The 19,356-nt window shown below is 38.3% G+C and overlaps 1 protein-coding gene across 1 annotated transcript in view; it reads left to right on the forward strand.

Annotated features, from left to right (window-relative positions):
- IPO11 (importin 11) overlaps positions 1-19,356 on the forward strand; it is a 94,543-nt gene that overhangs the window by 43,341 nt on the left and 31,846 nt on the right. The window contains exons 22-28 of the mRNA XM_057413566.1: positions 1,694-1,809; positions 2,390-2,466; positions 5,492-5,571; positions 6,148-6,228; positions 14,561-14,656; positions 16,195-16,308; positions 18,104-18,225. Of these exons, the coding sequence (XP_057269549.1) occupies positions 1,694-1,809; positions 2,390-2,466; positions 5,492-5,571; positions 6,148-6,228; positions 14,561-14,656; positions 16,195-16,308; positions 18,104-18,225 (686 nt within the window). The remainder of the gene's footprint in view (positions 1-1,693; positions 1,810-2,389; positions 2,467-5,491; positions 5,572-6,147; positions 6,229-14,560; positions 14,657-16,194; positions 16,309-18,103; positions 18,226-19,356) is intronic.

The raw sequence follows: 19,356 nt of genomic DNA on the forward strand, positions 1-19,356 counted from the left end.
TAGCTGAGAGAACTGTGGTTCTATAGCCTGCAGAGAAGGATACTAAGGAGGGATGTTATTGCTCTTTACAACTACCTGAAAGGAGATTGTAGTGAGGTGGGGCTCGGTTCTTCTCCCAGGGAACAAGCGATAGGATGAGAGAAGATTGGTTTGAATTGCAACAGGGGAGGTTTAGATTGGATATTAGGAAAGATTTCTTCACCAAAATGTTTGTCAAGCATTGGAACAAGCTACCCAGGCAAACATTTGAGTCACCATCCCTAGACATATTTAAAAGATGTGTAGATGTTGAGAGGCTGATAGGGGTGGACTAGTTCAGCCTGGAGAAGAGAAGGCTCTGGGGAGACCTCATAGCAGCCTTCCAGTACCTAAAGGGGGCTTACAGAACATCTGGAGTGGGACATCTTAAAAGGGCATCTAGTGAAAAGATGATGGGGAATACTTTCAAGCTGAAAGAGGATAGATTTAGATTGGACATTAGGAAGAAATTCTTCACTGGGAGGATACTGAGGCACTGGCACAGGTTGCCCAGGGAAGTTGTGGATGGCAGTGTTCAAGGCTGGGTTGGATGGGTCTTTGAGTAACCTGGTGCAGTGGAAGGTGCTCCTGCTCATGGCAAGAGGGTTAGGACTAGATGATTTTTAAGGTCACTTCCAACCCAAACCATTCTGTGAAACACATGACTAAAGATAGTAAGAGGATAGTATTTCAGAGTTTTAACAGTGGAGAAAATGTGGAAGGGAAGTGAGTAGACATTACAGATACAGGAATAATTAGTGTTCTTTTAAAAGTTGAGTTAGTTCAAACAAAGAGAAAATATATTTTCACAATGAATAAAATGTGGAACTTTTGTTACTAGCCTCTGTGGAGTCCAGAAGTATAGCTGGACACAAAGAGATCAGACAAATTATGGAAGATTCTTTTTCTTGTAAGACAAGGCTGTTTAAATAAATAATTCCTCAAATAAGCCTTAACTTACAAACATCAAATAATTTTAACCTAACAGTTTCCAAATATAGTAACCATAAAGTAGCATTCAACTAGCATCCGTTCACTTAAGTGGTCATAATAAAATAAGGATTACTTTTAATTTATGATTAGTTTTAATAATAGATTTTTTTTTTAAATTAGGTTATCTTACTGAATGATTGCTGAAAAGAATTCTTTACTCCTCATTCTTGGCAAGACATCTTCATGTATAGCACTTGGATCTATAAATCACTGTCATCAGTCTGTGAACTGTTTAGTAGCAATGAAAACAAACCCTTCTCCTGATTCTTAGAATATGTCAAAAGATTTATTATGTTGTAAGGTCTAAAGAATAATTCTTTTATTGATCTTTAAAATATTTTATTCTGCGTCTAGTCATTTAGCTGTGACTTTGCTCAAAGAGAGACGCTGGGGAATGTTTTTATGAATGTGCATTGTTCATAACTTTTTTTCCCCACACCATTGATAAGCTGTTTTTTTGGTTTGTTTTTTCTTTTTTTCAAAAAAATTGACAATTTTATCAAGACATATTGTTAGTGTAAGAGCAGGAGTACCAGACTGTTGTATGAAATGGATAGAAGTTCAACCTTTGATTCCTTGAATGAATGTTTACAGTATGCAGCAGCACAGATCTTTTTCAATGCTACTTTTTAAATGCTTGATTTGAGGTTTTTGACGTATTTTACATTTATTTACTTCACAGGGACTCGGAGCTGACAGCAAAAATCTCTATCCTTTTCTACTTCCAGTTATTCAGCTAAGTACTGATGTTACTCAGCCTCCACATGTCTATCTTCTGGAAGATGGTTTAGAGTTGTGGTAAGAATGTTCCTTATCAGTTTCTTATTTTAAAAAGGTATACTTGTATTCTTAGAAGTAAAAAAGCTTTGAAAGTATTAGGAATTTGTTGTTGTTAACTTACCTTGACATCATCTATATCATACCTGTTCTCAGAAGAGATGCAATTAGGAAGTTAATAAAACAAACAAAAATAACTGAGTAGGCTAACCCATTTTCAGGCAGTTGAAAGCGAAGATGCTGTTTTGTTGTGATAATGAACAGCAAGACAAGAAGTCTAGACTCACTAAAATGTGCATGCTAAACTAAGTCTGATGTCCTTCATTTTGAGATCACAATGGCCCAGTGATTCTCAGAGCTGGTTGCCTGGAGGAGATGGTGAGTTTACAAGAATAGAATGTGGAAGTTATCTTCCAGATCTCAAGATACTTGATGACTGAACACAAAACAAGTGTTAATTTGAAATATGTTTGTAGTAATTATCACACATTATTTAAGGATCATATAGGTGATTACTGAGAGTTAGTGTTTTAATTCTGTCAGAATGATAGCTCAATGTTATTGATAGGTGATTTAAATGTTTTCTTTAATTTCTTCTTAGGTTAGTGACATTGGAGAATAGTCCATGTCTTACACCTGAGCTCCTGAGAATATTTCAGAACATGTCTGCCCTTCTTGGTACGTCTATTACAAATAAAATGTCTGTGTGTTTTTTCTACTGCTTGTCTTCTTGTTCATGCTGCTTCATGTTATTCACGTTGAGTATTGCTGCTGCAGGTACAAGAACTAAGGGAACTTGCAAAGGTGTAACTATTACAGCTTTTTATTGTTTGACTTTCACACAGTTTTTAGTATTTATTATCTATTTAGCCTAGATATTTTTTAATAAATTGAAGCTGCTTTATACCCAAAAGATAAGAAACACTTAAGTTTATAATTGGGGGGGGGGAGGGGGTGTGGAGGGTGTGGGTTAAGTTTTTTTTTTTTTTAAAGTCCTTGAAATTTAACACCACATTTGCAACTTTTAGTGATATTGATTATATGGTATACTTGCCTGTTCTGCTACAACCAGAGCAAAACTTCCAGTATTAGTTTTTTCCATTATTCAGTCCAAGAGTATTGGTCAAGCAGCACTAAAATTAAAAGCACTAGTTTTGCCTGTGTTGTTGACAATATAGAAACTTATTAATGAGAATTAAGACTTGGTGCTTAGGAAATATTGATATTTTGGATGCTTTCGTTTTGCAATTAAAGGGAGCATAAAAATTTTGTAGTTTAATTTTATTATCTAATTTTATAAATTTATTAATTTTATTATCATGGTTTTGTTTAATTAAATCTTCAGCTGTGCTTTTGTAGGTTGTGAAGCTAATATAGCAAATTGATTCATTTTTTTTAAAGGAATGTGTTCATAAAATTTTAGAAGTTGGCTTTTTAATTAATTATTGTTTTCAGTACTTAATACTCTATAGGTCAATGGAAAGTTACATCATGGTGGGTAGATGCACCCAGATGATGCCTTCTGTTACTTCCCTGTGTATACTAGATTTCTAATGACAAAACTGCTCTGGAAAGTAGATTTCTGTACTGTTTTTTTTTATTAAATTCAAGAGCTGGGTTCTATAGCTGCCAAATACTATTTGCTTTTGTTTATATCTACACACATACCCTTCTTCCTTTTTGTTCTGTATTAGTAGTAGATAGTATCTCCTACAGGAAGCTTGCACCATTGGAATGGTTGTGATTTTCATAGTTCTGTCACAGTGCTGATCTGCTTGAATTAAATTCAGAAGTACTCTGTATTTGTGACTTGTTTACATTTCCTACTGCTGTTTTCTCCCCAACCAGTCCTCCCTAGTCTTCATGTGATGCTTTCCTGGGTAGAGATGACTATGAATGAAAAACCTTGGCATACTCTTCTAACAAACGTTGGAGATATTCAGGACTGCTCTACACTTGTGACAATTTCTTTGTTTTATGAATGAACCTTGCAGAAGAGTGATGCTTTCCTTTGGAAAAAAAAAAATATCAAGAGAATGTTCCTTGTTCTGAAAAATCAAATTTGTTGTATGGTGCTGCTAGAGCAAGTAGTACAGTTCTATATTTATCTCACCTGTTTTCTCCTTCTGGCGTGAAATAACTTCTTGCAATTTTGCTACCCACACTTTCACCTTTGTAGTGTTTATTACAGAATCACAGAATGGAAAGCACTTTATGTTTATGTGACCATGTCTTTACAATTTGTCTACTGCATCGGTGTCTGAAACGTAAAACCAAACAAAGCCAAATACCTCTAGAGAGAATGCAGTAATTTCAAGAAATGTACAATACTAGTAATATGCTACTAAAGCTAATTTAGAGAACTATTGGAATTTTTTAATGAGGCTATTGGATGGGTAGGTGAAAAATAATCTCTTTTTGGAGTCAAGATATGTAAATATTCAAAATACATGATGAGAAGACATGTCCTGTCCAAGCTATGAGATATGAAAGTACTCGATGCTTTCAAAGCTGTCCAATGGCCACGTCAGATAGCAGGAGTATTAGTTTTCTTTCTAGTGGGAAGGGAAAGAAGAGAAACTGCTAAAACTTTCCAGAACTTTTCAGATATTGTAATGGAAAACATTACAATGTCTTCAAAAAAAGCCATAGTTTCTGTCATGTGATATTTTATGTGGAAGTTTTTCTATGTAAGTGTCACTAGGTGTAAGCAAAAGTTCCATACAGGTTGTGTTCATATAAGCTATGGATGATATACCGGTTCTTAGCCAGCTGCTAATGTTAGTTTAATCTGGTAAGGAATTTTGTTTAAAACTTATATAAAAGTAGTTTCCTCTTAGCTCTCCATGGTGATTTTACTGGAATATTGATAAAAGGTGTGGGAGAAGTCCACTTAGCTTGCTAAGAATAGTCTGCTTCCCAAACTGGCTTTAAGAAAATTTAGCAAGCCCTTTCAAAGTTATTTTGGTCTTCTCTTGTTCTCATCAATAAGGGCTGCTGGCTTTCTGCACTAGTATCAACAACTATGCGAAAATTTGAAACCTTTTGTGTGAACTGTGTGATACCTTAGCTGTGAATTGTGTTTACAGATGTTCTGGGTGATTTTTTTTTTTTAACAGTCTTACAGGTACTGCCTGAGGATATGTCTTTTTTTCTCTTTGAACTGCTGTTGTACACCATCTCCTGTCTCTTAAATGGTTATGCTTTCCTTACTGAAATACTCAAGGTATGGCCTAAAGTTCAGCGTGTTTGTCCAAAAGCTCAATGCTGTTTGATATGCCACCTGGGTCAGAAGAGCAGAACTGCAATCTTTATTTCACACTTTCTACTCAGTATTTACTGATTATTTATCTGAGATCATTTATCGGTAATTGCAGCTCTCTTTAGTGTGTGTTTCATTTGTTCTGTCTTTAATATCCTCTTAGCCCACTGTCATATCCAAATTTTTTTTTTTTTTAGCATTGATCATAGGATTTCTTGTACTTCCATTTGAGAACATGAGAGCTGTTGCCATCCCTCTTTTGTTATTGTGGCTGGCAGGGAAACTGAACCTGAATAGTACTGAATCAAAGATAACTTTTTTCTGTTTGTAGGCATCTGGCACTTAAAAGCTGTGTGAGGACAAAGACTTCAAGAAGTGAATTGTTTTAGTTGTACTTCAGTGTGGTGATGAGCTTCTGAATTGTGATTTCTTTTTTTCCAGAGCTGAGTTCAGAAAACCTCAAAAATTGCTTTAAGATCATCAATGCTTATATTTTCTTATCATCATCAGAATTTTTACAGGTATGTTACCATTATATAAAGATTCATATTAGCATCTTAGTTCTCTACTGGCAAACTGGTTTTTCTCTCATGTTGGAAAACCTCGTGCACACAAACATTGATACTCTTATGTGTATGCAAGTGTATTGTTCTCATGATAGATCCTTATGGCATATGGTGGACGCTCAAATCAATTTGAGAAATATTATTATTTTGTATTAATGTTTTGCCAATTGGTTTAGTACTTTGGTACCTGAAAAGGTCCTGTGTGGAGCAGTAGTAGTTATTCCTATCAAATTAAAATGATCAGCATAAATTCTAGCAGGAACAGAACTAGAGACATTAAGACTTGTTCCCACTCCTTCTTCATTAGAAATTTCATTGAGATTGGTGTTTTAAAAAAAACCTTAATGTTGAAAACCAACAAAATGCTTAGATTTTAATTAGTTCAGGAAAGAAGAGCATTTTAGTAAATACGATCTTTGAAGAAAAGCTGTGTCTTTGGATATATGTAGTCCCTGATCTCTTGAGTTTTGAGAAATTATATGTAGATATAAAACATGTTTGCATAATACCTTCTTTTTTGTTTAATTTCAGATGTATGCTTCAGTCTTATGCCAGTCATTTTGTAGCCTTTTGAAGGACATAACTACTGAAGGTCAAGTTCAAGTTTTGAAGGTATAGTTAAAAATAATGCCAGATACTCAGCTCTGTTAATTTTGCTACTGTTTTTTGTTTGATTTTTTAAGTTAGAGTAATATTTTAAAGTACAGTGAATGCAGAACATGTGGAAGGAAACAGTTCATTTAGCACACATTGACACTTGGAATCAGTGGTGTTTTAAACTACATATTTAAAGCGTGTGCATGTGTATATAGAGTGTTTATACATGCATATATTTTTTAAGAGTGTTACTTTACCCAAGAGAAGGTTAGTACAACCTTAAATGGAGCACTCTAAAAGATAATTATCTAACACATTGTTCCTCTGCAGTGCTTTCATTACTTGTGATTCCTGTATTGTCCTTAAGTAATGAGTTCTAAGGTAGTTTGAGTCCTCTTTGTGTAGACGATTTTAGACTAAGAGTCCCTGATGTCTCTCCCACTTGATTATTTTCTAGATTACTAGAGAAAGGTGGTTAGTGAGGGCTTAGATCTTTATGAAATTAGCTTGTTCTACAGCCTGACAGCAGCACACTTAAACAGTCAGATGACTGATCACTGCATTGTGAAGATAATGGTGTTTACAGAAAATCTTAAAAGCACTGAGGTGCAAAATAAGAATTGTGTTTGGGTCAGAGTAACTTAATTTAATCTTTGGCTATCAGTGGACTCATCAAAGTTGTAGAAAGCTAATCAAAGTTGGCCATTTGTAATTGAATTTCAGAGTGGAAAAGAGTAGCACAGTATAGCACAAATACACCTCTAATTACAAAGTAAAAGGGCAAAATCAATCTGATTAATGAGTTTCAAGGGTTATCCAAATTCAGTTTTCATATTGGTTCAAAATTCAGAAAAAAAATAATTATTCGGACAAAAACATAACATTAAGAAATGATTCAACCCTAAAGTCAAAATTGTAGTTATGTGTTAATAATCCAGGTTCATTTTCAGTGTTCCTAATAAAAATGTACAAACGTAATTATCTAATTGCTGTATCTAGCCATCCAGATCTGAGTTTTGTCTGTTACCCCATCAACCAGTATTAATCCCTTTGCTAATACAAACAATAATAGTATTATATCTGCTAATTTTTTAACATTAGTTTTCCTTACCAGTGTTCAATACCACTAAAAACAGTAATACAGTTCAACTTTTGTAACTGCACATCTGAAAAACTGGCAAGATATGTAATAAGTCTGGTGATTCTTCCGCTCTAATCCACTCTCATGAGACCCCACCTGCAGTACTGCATTCAGCTCTGGGGCCCCTAGCACAGGAGGGATGTGGACCTGCTTGAGGAAGTTCAGAGGAAGCCACTAAGATGCTCAGAAGGCTGGATCAGGATCACCTCTGCAATGAAGATAGGCTGAGAGAGCTGGACTTCTTCAGCCTGGAGAAGAGAAGGTTTTGGGGTCTCCTTATAGCAGCCTTTTAGTACCTAAAGGCAGCCTACAGGAAATCTGGAGAGGGACTCTTCATGAGGGAGTGTAGGGATAGGACAAGGGGAATAGCTTCAGGTTGAAAGAGAGTAGACTTAGATTGGACATTAGGAAGAAATTCCTCACAATGAGGGTGGTGAGGCGCTGGCACAGATTGCCCAGGGAAGTTGTAGCTGCCCCATCCCTGGCAGTGTCCTAGGCCAGGCTGGGTGAGGCTTTGAGCAACTGCATCTAGTGGAAGGTATCCCTGCTTATGGCAGGGAAGTTGAAACTATATGACCTTCAAGATCTCTTCCAACCCAAACCATTCTATGTGTATTACTAAAACCTGTTTAGGTGATTCTATGATTAAATAATCACCTAATGATCAAGATTCAAATTTTTTTCTTGCATTTCTGTATGACCACTAGAACCTTATAGGTCTGGGGCCAAGCTTTTCCAGTCTGTACTGAATGTTGGATATATGTGCTCTCTATCACATTCTTCTGTGGTAGAATTCATGCATTTGTACTGTGACATTTTGTTCAGTCTTTGCTTTTAGTGTAAGTAGCTGTTGTGGCAACGACTGCTTAAATAGAGCTGATAGGTTTTTCAGAGTACTAAAAAAAAAATTCCCACACAAACTTCAAGTGGCATTATGAAAGATATTATTCTCACAGCCTCTTTTCCGCTTCATATGGTTACAAGGGGAAAGCCCAAACAGCTGTGCAAAAGAAAGCCTGAAGGACATGGGGTCAAAAAATTACTTGAGGGAGCAGCTCATGGTGGGGGAAAAAAAAAAAAGAAAAGACTGAGAAGTGAAGGGTGAAGAATGTAAAAACTGTGAACCAGAGCAGGGTACTGAGAGTAGCACGTCTTGGAGCACTTGTGATTCTTTGATCACCTGCAGAGAGATGGCGGAACCTAAGCAATGTGTTAACCATAAAAACTGGTCAGAGAAACTAAGACTCAATTTGGAGTTCTAGAAAGCAGCACTCCTCATTGCAGCACCAGGCACATATGCAAATCGTTTTGCAGAGGTGAGCGCACCTAATACTTGCCAGCAGCAGCTATGTATTTTGCATACTCATGCATATTTACCATGTTTCCATGAACTAATTTATAATGTTTGCATTCTAATTACACATGTGCTTTATGCTGAGGGGGGTCTCTGGTGATCGCTGATACTCTTCCTCTCCGTCTTTACTGAATGATCTTGGTGCTTGCGCATGCTCAGAAGGTCCTATTGCAGAGTTAGCAGCTGATTTGTCCTTGCTTCTGTTCTGTTCCAGTCTTGTTCCACGCTGAGTTCCACTCTGCTACCTTGAAGTCTGGCATCCTTGGTCTTATTTACTGTCTCCTTAGTTGTTATCAGTCCTGTGATGTTCCTTCCCCTGTTAGCCAAACATTCCTTTCTCTCTATATATTAGTAAGTTAGAAACGTTTGGTCTGGTCTGTTCTGTTAAAGGCACATACGCTGTTGTTAGCTTAAAATTTAAGCCTACATTTCCCCCCTTTGAGACTTCTAGGATGTACATATATCCTCTAAGTCTCATTCTATACCCTTTAGCCATATTTGATTCTAACACACCGCTGTGACCAGCAACTACAAAATTGAATCATGATACATGAAGGGATGCAGACACAAATTCTTACTATAATGATCACAAACAAGTTTACCAATATTCAATTTGGTAGCCAAGAAGTAAGTCCATGCCATAATTCTTCAAACCCCAGTTGATATCATCTCTAACAGCCTGATGTAAGATCTTTGCTTCCAGATTTCTACTAGATTTGTGTGTATTCTGCCACTCTGGTCTATGTATGTGCCAAGAGCCATATGTTCTGCAGTGTTACCTGGGATAGGCTAGGTACCTCAATCAGTAATCCTTGTATAGCATCCGGGAGTACAACACCCAGCAGACATTTTCCAGTCCACCCTGGGGAAAAGTCCATTCTAGCAGTATTATTACACAACCAATACCACCCTTTCCCTTCTGGAGCATTCCAATAGCCAAGTCTGGGTCCCTTAATCTGGAGTTGCGTTGTCCAGCTACAGTTTAGGTAATGTCCTACTAAGATATTACCAGAGCTAAGTTTTACCCAGTGCCAGCAGGTAATATCTAAAATCCTGTTTCCCCTGCAAAGACATACCACGAGGAGGAAAAGACAGTTGGTAAGGCTGCCCATGCATCTGTTCATATGGACCCACCTGATTCCTTCCTGGCTGTGTTTGTTTCTTTGACAAAGCAATTGGTAGGGCTTGTAACCAAGTTAAAGAAGTTTCTTGACATATTTTAATTGTAACTTGAGTGTCTGATTCATACATTCCACTTCCCCACTAGCCTGAGGTCTGTATAGGGTATGCAAATCCCACTTGATTCCCAAACACTCTCCCACCTTTCTAACTACTTATGCAACAAAGTGCAGACCTCTAGCAGAGGACAAGCCTGCTGGTACACCATACCAGGGTATTATTTAAATTCAGTTTACTACTTCATGAGCCATATTTTTGCAACAAGGGAAAGCCTCCAGCTAACCAGAAACGGTAATCTATTAGTATATATATGTGTATATATATATATATATATATATATACACATACCTGAGCTCCTTATGCTGTGGCAGTTCTGTTAAATCCACTTGCCAATAGTCTCCTGGATAATTGCCTTTGTTGTTCCAAGTGGGTGGGGTGTCTCTTAGCGTGGTAAAAAATGTTCACGCTCTTTGTAACACTTTTATAATTCCAGACATTTGCATACTCAGAATTTGGAGCTTTAAAATTTCAGTCGGCGATTCTGTTCCCCCATGAGTTGCCTGGTGTTTTTCCTCTCGTAAGCGGCTGGGCAGTTATTACTTGTTTGGTGTAACCCACCATCCTTCATCATTCTTCTTGGCTAATTTCTCATTCTTTGTTTGATAACTTGGAATTTCATTATCCAAGCACTGATACTTATGAGGCAATATTAATAAAAGGTCCCCACCCACAGTTTCTTTGACTGCTTTCTTGGCAATGTGATTGCCATTATTCACTGGAGTGTTATCAAATTGATATGCCCTAAAGCAAACTTTGACTTTCTGACAATTCCAGAACTCTCAGTAGCTCTGTCAGCTAGCTTTGATTCCTGTGCTGATGTGCTGGGGAGGATGCAGGGCTTCAGCCTCTATTATCTTATGTTTGATTACAACAATGTATCCTACTTTCCGATTTCCATTTTCATAGAGCTGCTACCATCCACAAACAGTTTGTAGTCTGCATCCTTCAGGGGTGTATCTTGCAGGTCAGTATGACTGGAATACACCTGCTCAATAGTCTGTAAACTGTTGTGAGTCAGCATTTCTGCTTCTACGTTGGTTGTCAAAACCACTGCTGGGTTCAAAAGATTAGTTAATTTCAGTTCTGTGTCCTCTTGTTCTGGAAGCACAGTCTGATATTTTAACAGCCTGCTTGGGTAAAGCCAACTGACTGTTTTTCTGTTCCAGAATGTTTGTTAGCATGTCAGGTACAAATGTTAGCATGTCAAATACAAATACAGTCTGTTTTTGTCCCAACGTATTCAATAAAATTTTGTATTACAGGCTCTAGTCCTTTTCTTGCTTCCAGTTTTATAGGATATTGTTTCTGTCTTAAGTGGTCTGATGTTTAGTTTCAGATGAATAGTTACCGGTTCTGCATTTTGTGATCATCCCAGTGCTCCAGCAGAGCAGCCCATGCTAGTGGGGTGTATTCTCCACTTCCTCTGGTACATCCGGCTCAGTGGCTGGTTTCTGTAACACAAGAACACGGGCCTCCACAGCCTTTCCATTAGGAACATACATCTGAATTTTCTTTCTTTAAACCTAATCTATGCATGTAATTTCATCAGTATATCTCTATCCAATAACAGCACAGGGAACTCAGGCATGTAAAGAAATTGATGGGTCAAAATCTGTTTGCCAATTTTAAAATTTAGAGGTCGGAAGAAAGGCCAGGTTCCTGTCCATCCTGTGGCACCAGTGACTGAAGTGGTTTGTTTGCTTAATTGCCCTTTACAAGTATTTATAACAGAATAAGTAGCTTCTGTTTCTACAAGAAATCATATCATTCCCAATCTAACTGTAACTAGGGGTTCTGCTGGGGAGGGTTTTGAATCTCCCCCCAGTTCTCCTCAGCCCTCATCTAAGGTAATAATTTTCTCTGCCTGTGCTGACATTCCACTAAATCTCTGGTGTTTACTTTTATTCTGACAGAATTCTCTCTTCCAGTGCATCCCGTGGAGTCTGTTAACAAACCTTTCATGTAATCCTTCTTTCCTCTCCTCCCGGGCCACTCCCCCCTTTCCTGGTTTCTTATGTGATAGCCGGGGCCAACAGTTTTCCTCCCTTTTTTTTTTCTTAACGCTAAGCATTCCAGTTTTACTCAGGAGCTTATCTTATGCCCCCCACATATATAATAACCGATTTGTAGTTGAAATCTAGCACACTATAATCCCCAATACACAATATTGTATTATATTAATAATCACATTAATACATATATTAATAATCAGGGACTCAAACTCCTTCCCACCACCATTTGAACTATTTCAGGGAACTTTCACCAGGGCAGTGGTGGTCCAATTGCTGTATGTCTCTTGGGCCACATTCATTATTTTTGCCAAATCATATTGGTCCTTTCCTTCCTTCCACCGATTCAGGATCGGTATTATGATATTTATGTATCACCTCTTTTAATCTTTCCACAAATCCAGAAGGCAATTAATTTATATCTTGCCTTACTCCGTATAGCTTAGATGAGTTCAGCTGTCTTGGGAATGCATTCTTAGTACCAAATAAAAGCCACCTCTGATATTGTTTCAAAGCCTGCCTGTCCTAGTCTCTATTAGGGTCTTAGTTAGGATCGGTGGTAGGTACATGATTCAGCAGATACAGTTCACTGTACCTGCCAATGTGCCTGCCATTATTTGTTGCTCTACCGCAATCCAAGCGTTACAAATAATCATATTCACGCCAATACTCTCAAAAGCACAATATATAATTGCCACCTACTTGTTTCCAAATATTCTAATCTATAATGGTAAAGAAACCATCATTGCCCACAGCTTGTCTTAAAGGCACAATCACAGTTTCCCCTTGTTTTCCACTAGATTGCCCTGCTGTAGGGCAAAATCCTTCAGTCTCCCTCTAACATCTCATTTTCCATTGCCTGTGCCTGTTCATGAGCTCGATTCTCATTGTCAGCACCTTCAGGCCCCAGGGGGGGTTGCTATCAAATCCAAATCCTCCTCTGCATTCCTCAAATGTTTCGTGCATAACGGTGCTGCACAGAGAGCAGCCACATTTAAGCAGATTTTGCCATCTTTCTCCAAAGACAATACTAACAGGTCCTGGAATGCAAAATTAAAACTACAATCCTTTTACCATTCCATGTGATTTCTCAACATGAAAAACATTTCCACATAAGCTACTTCATCCCACTTTCCTTCTCATCTCAAGAATAACATCACTGGTAACAAAGTATTATAATTAATCGTGCTGTTCACAGGCCACTTTTTCTCAAAATCCAGTTTGTACAATGGCCACCACTGATTACAGTATTTTACCAAAGTCTCCCGAGTAACCAAACCACCCAGGGATCCACCACTTTGTTCCAGGGTCTCCCAAGTGACCAAGCCACCTGGGAGTTCACCAGTTTGTTTCCAGAGTGTGGCAAAATGCAACCCAGCAGGGACCTTTTCAGGAGTCCCACTTTGGAGGCAGTGGTACCCTTGATGCTGACCTCTGCCCAGATACCAGAGTGCAGACAACGAGAACCAGAAACAGACTACCCTTACCCACTGTGCAGGTCTCTTTCTCATAACGGACCAAAAAGAAGGCCTTTTAAAAGAAATAAAATCAGGAGTCTTACCGAGGTCCCGAGTCGGTCCAGGGAGCTGTGGTTCCTTTCAGGGAAACTCCCCCAATGCTGGTGTGAAGGTCCCAGAGATTCCCCAGATCCGTGGGAAACAGGGCAGAGGGTCCCATAAAAGTCAGTCAGAGAACTCTCTAAGACTCAGTGTGGAGTTTAGAAAGTGGCGCTTTTCATTGCAGTGCTGGGCACACACGCAAATCGTCTTGCAGAGGTGAGCGCACCTAATACTTGCCAGCAGCAGCTATGTATTTAGCATACTCATGTGTATTTGCAGTGTTTTCAGGAACTAATTATAATAGTTGCATTCTAATTACACATGCACTTTATGCTGTGGGGGGTCTCTGGTGGTCACTGATATTCTTCCTCTCCATCTTTACTGAATGACCTCGGTGCTTGTGCACGCTCAAAAGGTCCTATTGCTGAGTTAGCAGCTGATTTGTCCTTGCTTCTGTTCTGTTCCAGTCTCGTTCCACACTGAGTTCCACTCTGCTATCTTGAAGTCTGGCGTCCTTGGTCTTATTTACTGTCTCCTTAGTTGTTATCAGTCCTGTGATGTTCCTACCCCCGTTAGCCGAACATTCCTTTCTCTCTATATATTAGTAAGTTAGAAATGTTTGGTCTGTTCTACTCTGTTAAAGGTACATACGCTGTTGTTAGTTTAAAATTTTAGTCTACAAATGGTGACAGAGCAAAGACCTGGAAATAACCCTTAAACTCTCTGCCGGTCCACCTCATCGAGCTGCTTTTCCTGGAGCCTTATCAAGATCCTGCCTTCCAGCCTACCTCATTAGTTTTGCCAGGGCCAGAAGGAGTCTGATGACAAGGTGCTTGGCTAGGTGGGTTTCACTTGGCATGTCATTTTTCATCAGGTCCATTATACATATCAGGTTTGTGGAGTACCTCACTAAATAGTTTCAGCTATTAAAAGGTCAGTGTCCTACCAGGACTTTAAATATAGATGAGTATATGTAGCTTAAAAATTTTGGTTGAAGATTTTTAAATGTACTTTATTAATTGTCTAATTTGCTTTTGTTCTTAAGGTTGTGGAAAATGTCCTAAAAGTAAACCCTGTTTTGGGTCCTCAAATGTTTCAGCCCCTTCTCCCATCAATATTCAGGGGCATTATAGATGGGGAGGTAAGAGTTACTCTAACTACACTCTACTTTTCCTTTTGAACAGGCAAGTACCCTCAGTATTCTGACCCAGTTCTTTCATATTGGTGTTGCATTTTCTCTTGCTTTAAGAGCGTCTGATAGTTTTCTCACAGCTATTTTAGAAGACAGTAAAAGTAACATAGTGGTGCAAGAGTTAAAGTAACATACGCATCACTTACTTTATCATCTAGTGTGTATTTTAAGAAAATAACACAAATTTTATTCTGCCATTCCATTACTGTTAACATTGATAAGGTGCTGTGGCTTAGATCCTTTGTACATGTTGGAGTTTTCTGCTGAGATATTTCAAAGATACTTACACTACTCCTTTTTAAGTGTGCCTACACCAGAGAAAAAGTGGACAAGGAGAAAACTGATTTGACCTTTTCTAGCTGATATATCTAATAAGAAGAGCTGAAGGATATGAAAATGCTTTATGTAAGATAGGGGCTTTAAGATTTTGCTTAGTTAGATGTCTTCTTATTTTTCTCTTTCCACTCAACAGATTTCCATGTTTGATAAAAAGGAGTAAAATCCAATATGCTTTAACTGTGTTGAAGCAGGAGAGAAAAAAATAAGTAGCAGGATCAGTGGTTGGAATTCTCTACGTTTTTGAATTTTTTGATCAAAACAAGACTTTCAGAAAATTTGGCTCGCAATATTATTGAGTTAAATGAAATGCTTCCAAGATTAAGTCAAGTAATACTACTCAACAATGTACTTTTTGCTGTACAGAACACAAAAACCACAGTTTTTGAACTTGTTTGCAGTTTAAGACGACACAAAACTACATAGTGGATTATTAAAATGTCTTCTGATTGAAAACTGTAACAAATTTATTGCTCCCTATTAAAAAAGGTACTAAACTGAATTAACATTTTCAGATAAATGTTGGGATTTGTTTTTCAAGTAGGCAGTTCTTCAAAATACTTAGTTATGTTGTTAGATGCCAAATTTAATACACAGAAATCTGTAGCTTCTTTTAAAATTAAATGTAATAACAAAAAGATAATAAACTAATCAGCTATCAGTGTATCCAGTTAATTTTGAAACACTTGCAAATTAGTGGCTGGCAAATGTTCCTCTCAGTTCCTCTTGTTCCTTTCAGTGAAATACGTAACAACAGTTTCAGAAATACTAAGTGCTTGCTAATGTTACTAAATTGTAAGTAACACTTTAGCAAAAATCAACTTTGAAGGTAATCTTTTAACAGTACAATATACTGTTTATTCCTTCAGATGCAGGTTTTTAAATTTAAAATAAAATCACCTTGCAAGATGTCTTGGCTCCTTGGGGAAGTCAGATTTTGAGATTGCTATAGTGTCCCCATTGTAACAATCAAGAAACTTTGGCAGTGGTTGCTTGCTCAGTCTTATGTTCTTAGAGGCTTTTAAATTACAACTTGTCATTTCAAAATTAATAAATGCATGCAAGTATTTTCCATGTGTTTCTGCTCTGTATGTTTTTTTCTCTTAATCATACTAAGCCCCTCCCTTTGTTTTGGTTCACTTTTCTTTCAGAGATACCCTGTGGTGATGTCTACTTACCTGGGGATCATGGGCAGAGTTCTACTACAAAATGCAAGGTTTTTTTCATTACTTCTGAGCGAGATGGCACATGAATTGGGTCAGGAGGTAAGGATGTTTGTCTTGGTATTTTGATTTAATTACATGCTAGTCTTGCATTCCTTTGACCTGAAAAAACTTTTTCCTCTGTTTGCCATGTTTGTTCTCCCCAGGTCATTCCCTTGAACGCCCTTTAACAAGTTTTATGATTTCCCACGATTACCTTAAGTCATCTCACTATAAGTTTTATCTAACCTCTAAATTATCTTCCTGTTGCATCCCGCAATAAGTAATATAAACACAGTGAATTTTTAGTAGTTTTCTTTAAGTACAATGCAGTTTTCAAAGAGGTAAAGACAAGCCTGCTTTCTGTTTGTCACCAGTGAAAGCGAAACAGAGGAAGTTCATACGCTTTGCATGTATTAAGCGGTTACGAGAAATTTGTTTAAGTCATACACTATTCTGTATCAGTGCTTTGTCGATTGATTAAATGGATTTCTAACAACAGCTAGGTTACAGTTAGAATCATAGAATAGTTAGGGTTGGAAAGGACCTTAAGATTATCTAGTTCCAACACTCCTGGCATGGGCAGGGACACCTCACACTAAACCATGTCACCGAAGTCTCTGTCCAGGCTGGCTTTGAACACCGCCAGGGATGGAGCATTCACAACTTCCTTGGGCAACCCATTCCAGTGCCTCAGCACCCTTACAGTAGAATCATCGAATCATAGAACAGTTAGGGTTGGAAAAGATCCTCTAGTTCAAACCCCCCTGCCATGGGCAGGGACACCTCACACTAAACCATATCCCCCAAGGCCTCCTCCAGCCTGGTCATGAACACCGCCAGGGATGGAACATTCACAACCTCCCTGGGCAACCTGTTCCAGTGCCTCACCACCCTAATAGGAAAGAACTTCTTCCTTATATCCAGTCTGAACTTCCCCTGTTTAAGTTTTAACCCGTTACCCCTTGTCCTGTCACTGCAGTCTCTAATGAAGAGTCCCTCTCCAGCATCCCTATAGGCCCCCTTCAGATACTGGAAGGCTGCTATGAGGTTTCCACGCAGCCTTCTCTTCTCCAGGCTGAACAGCCCAAACTTCCTCAGCCTATCTTCATGCGGGAGGTGCTCCAGTCCACTGATCATCCTCATGGCCCTTCTCTGGACTTGTTCCAACAGTTCCATGTCCTTTTTTTGTTGAGGACACCAGAACTACAGATGATGTCTCACAAGAGCAGAGCAGAGGGGCAGGATCACTTCCTTCAACCTGCTGGTCACGCTCCTTTTGATGCAGCCCAGGATATGGTTGGCTTTCTAGGCTGCAAGCACACACTGAAGCCAGCTCATGTTCATTTTCTCATCAACCAACACCCCCAAGTCCTTCTCCGCAGGGCTGCTCTGAATCTCTTCTCTGCCCAACCTGTAGCTGTGTCTGGGATTGCTCTGACCCTGGTGTAGGACCTTGCACTTGGCATGGTTAAACTTCATAAGGTTGGCATCAGCCCACCCCCAAGTGTGTTAGGGCCCCTCTGGATGGCATTCCTTCCCTTCAGTGTATCAACCGAACCACACAGCTTGGTGTCATCGGCAAACTTGCTGAGGGCGCACTCAATCCCACTGTCCATGTCAGCGACAAAGAAGTTGAACAACATCTAATGATGAGGGGGGTTCAAGGCCTGGAAGCAGTGTCAGAGAAAACTTAAAAAATACTTGTTGCTTGCTGCTTCTGTCAGGTATGCATAACTGCATGGTATCTATCCAAGACTGAATAATATGTTCAGTTGGTAGAGAAATTACAAATAATTATTTTCTACGTATGTTGAAGTACTCATAAGTTAAAAGAAAGTCCTGTTTCCCATTGCAGTCGGATCAGATTCTTGGTAACATGATTGAAATGTGGGTTGATCGGATGGATAACATCACTCAGCCAGAAAGAAGGAAACTTTCTGCTTTGGCACTGCTTTCACTTCTGCCATCGTTGAATACGTAAGTAAATGTACATTGCCTTAAATAAGTATGGTTCAAAGGTCCTTAATATGTTTTTTGAGGTATTTCACAACTCTCCATATAAGCATTACAGTATTTTTATTGCCTTTTTTTGTTGTTGTTGTTGTTGGGGTTTTTTTGTTTGTTTTTTTTTTTTTTCCAGGACTAACTTTAAAAGGGCAGAATTTTCATGCTGCATTATATTAACTTCTTATATAGCTTCATAGCAATATAGTAACCTTTCTTATATTTCATAGAAAATGGCATTTTCTATGACAAAGTGAGGAAACAACACTACATATTTTATTGTCCATTCTCATATTGAATTACCTGCTTCTGTCATTTGTGATAAAGGAGTTGCTTTGGTTGGCTTGTTATATTTTGCTGTCCTTTCCGGAGCACAGTGTTTGTTCAGTTTTCTTTCCTGTTGCGGATAGATCTGAACTTTCATCGCGATTTTCCTGTTTATGACGTTGAATGGCAGAATTGCTGTGAAAGACTGTGAAACACTTTTTACTTTGTAGATACTGATAGCAAGCAGCTTTCACTACTGTGTTTTCCTTAGCCACCATCATTGCAGAATAGACGTGCAGAATGAAAGTTTTTAATGACAGTGCTGAAATGTGTGACACTGACTTCTACACTGTCACTGCTGGAGTTCTTCTGTAACACATGGTTAGGTGAGAGTTCAGATAATATTTATCTCCAGATTATTTTTGTCTGTTTGAAAGTCAGGAAGTCAAGACTTCATGAGTTCACATTTAGCCTGCCGGATTTCCTGAAAAGTCTTAAGTATTGTCTAATGGTATTTTACATGTTGCTCACAAATCCTAAATCTAAGTTAATATATGTAAAATTGTAGAATGCGTAAGTCACTACCTAAAAAATCAGCGAACTCTTACATGTAAAACTTCAAGGCTTCATTGCTTTTAATGTGTACAGAAGCTTTTCATTTTTGTCCCAGATCATCAGGATAAACATCTAGACAAAGGTGAACTAAGCAGCTGCTTTATGAGAAAGCTTTTGCTTTTTTTTTAACCCCTCTAGTAAATATAACAGTACTATATCTAAGCCCATGTATACTATCTAGTATATAGCTGAAACTTAAGACACTGAACTATATGTCTGTCT

This window comes from Pezoporus wallicus, unplaced genomic scaffold (assembly GCF_028554395.1).
Source record: "Pezoporus wallicus isolate ANWC-B61680 ecotype Strahan unplaced genomic scaffold, APGP_CSIRO_Pwel_v1 contig_608, whole genome shotgun sequence".
Taxonomy (NCBI): domain Eukaryota; kingdom Metazoa; phylum Chordata; class Aves; order Psittaciformes; family Psittacidae; genus Pezoporus; species Pezoporus wallicus.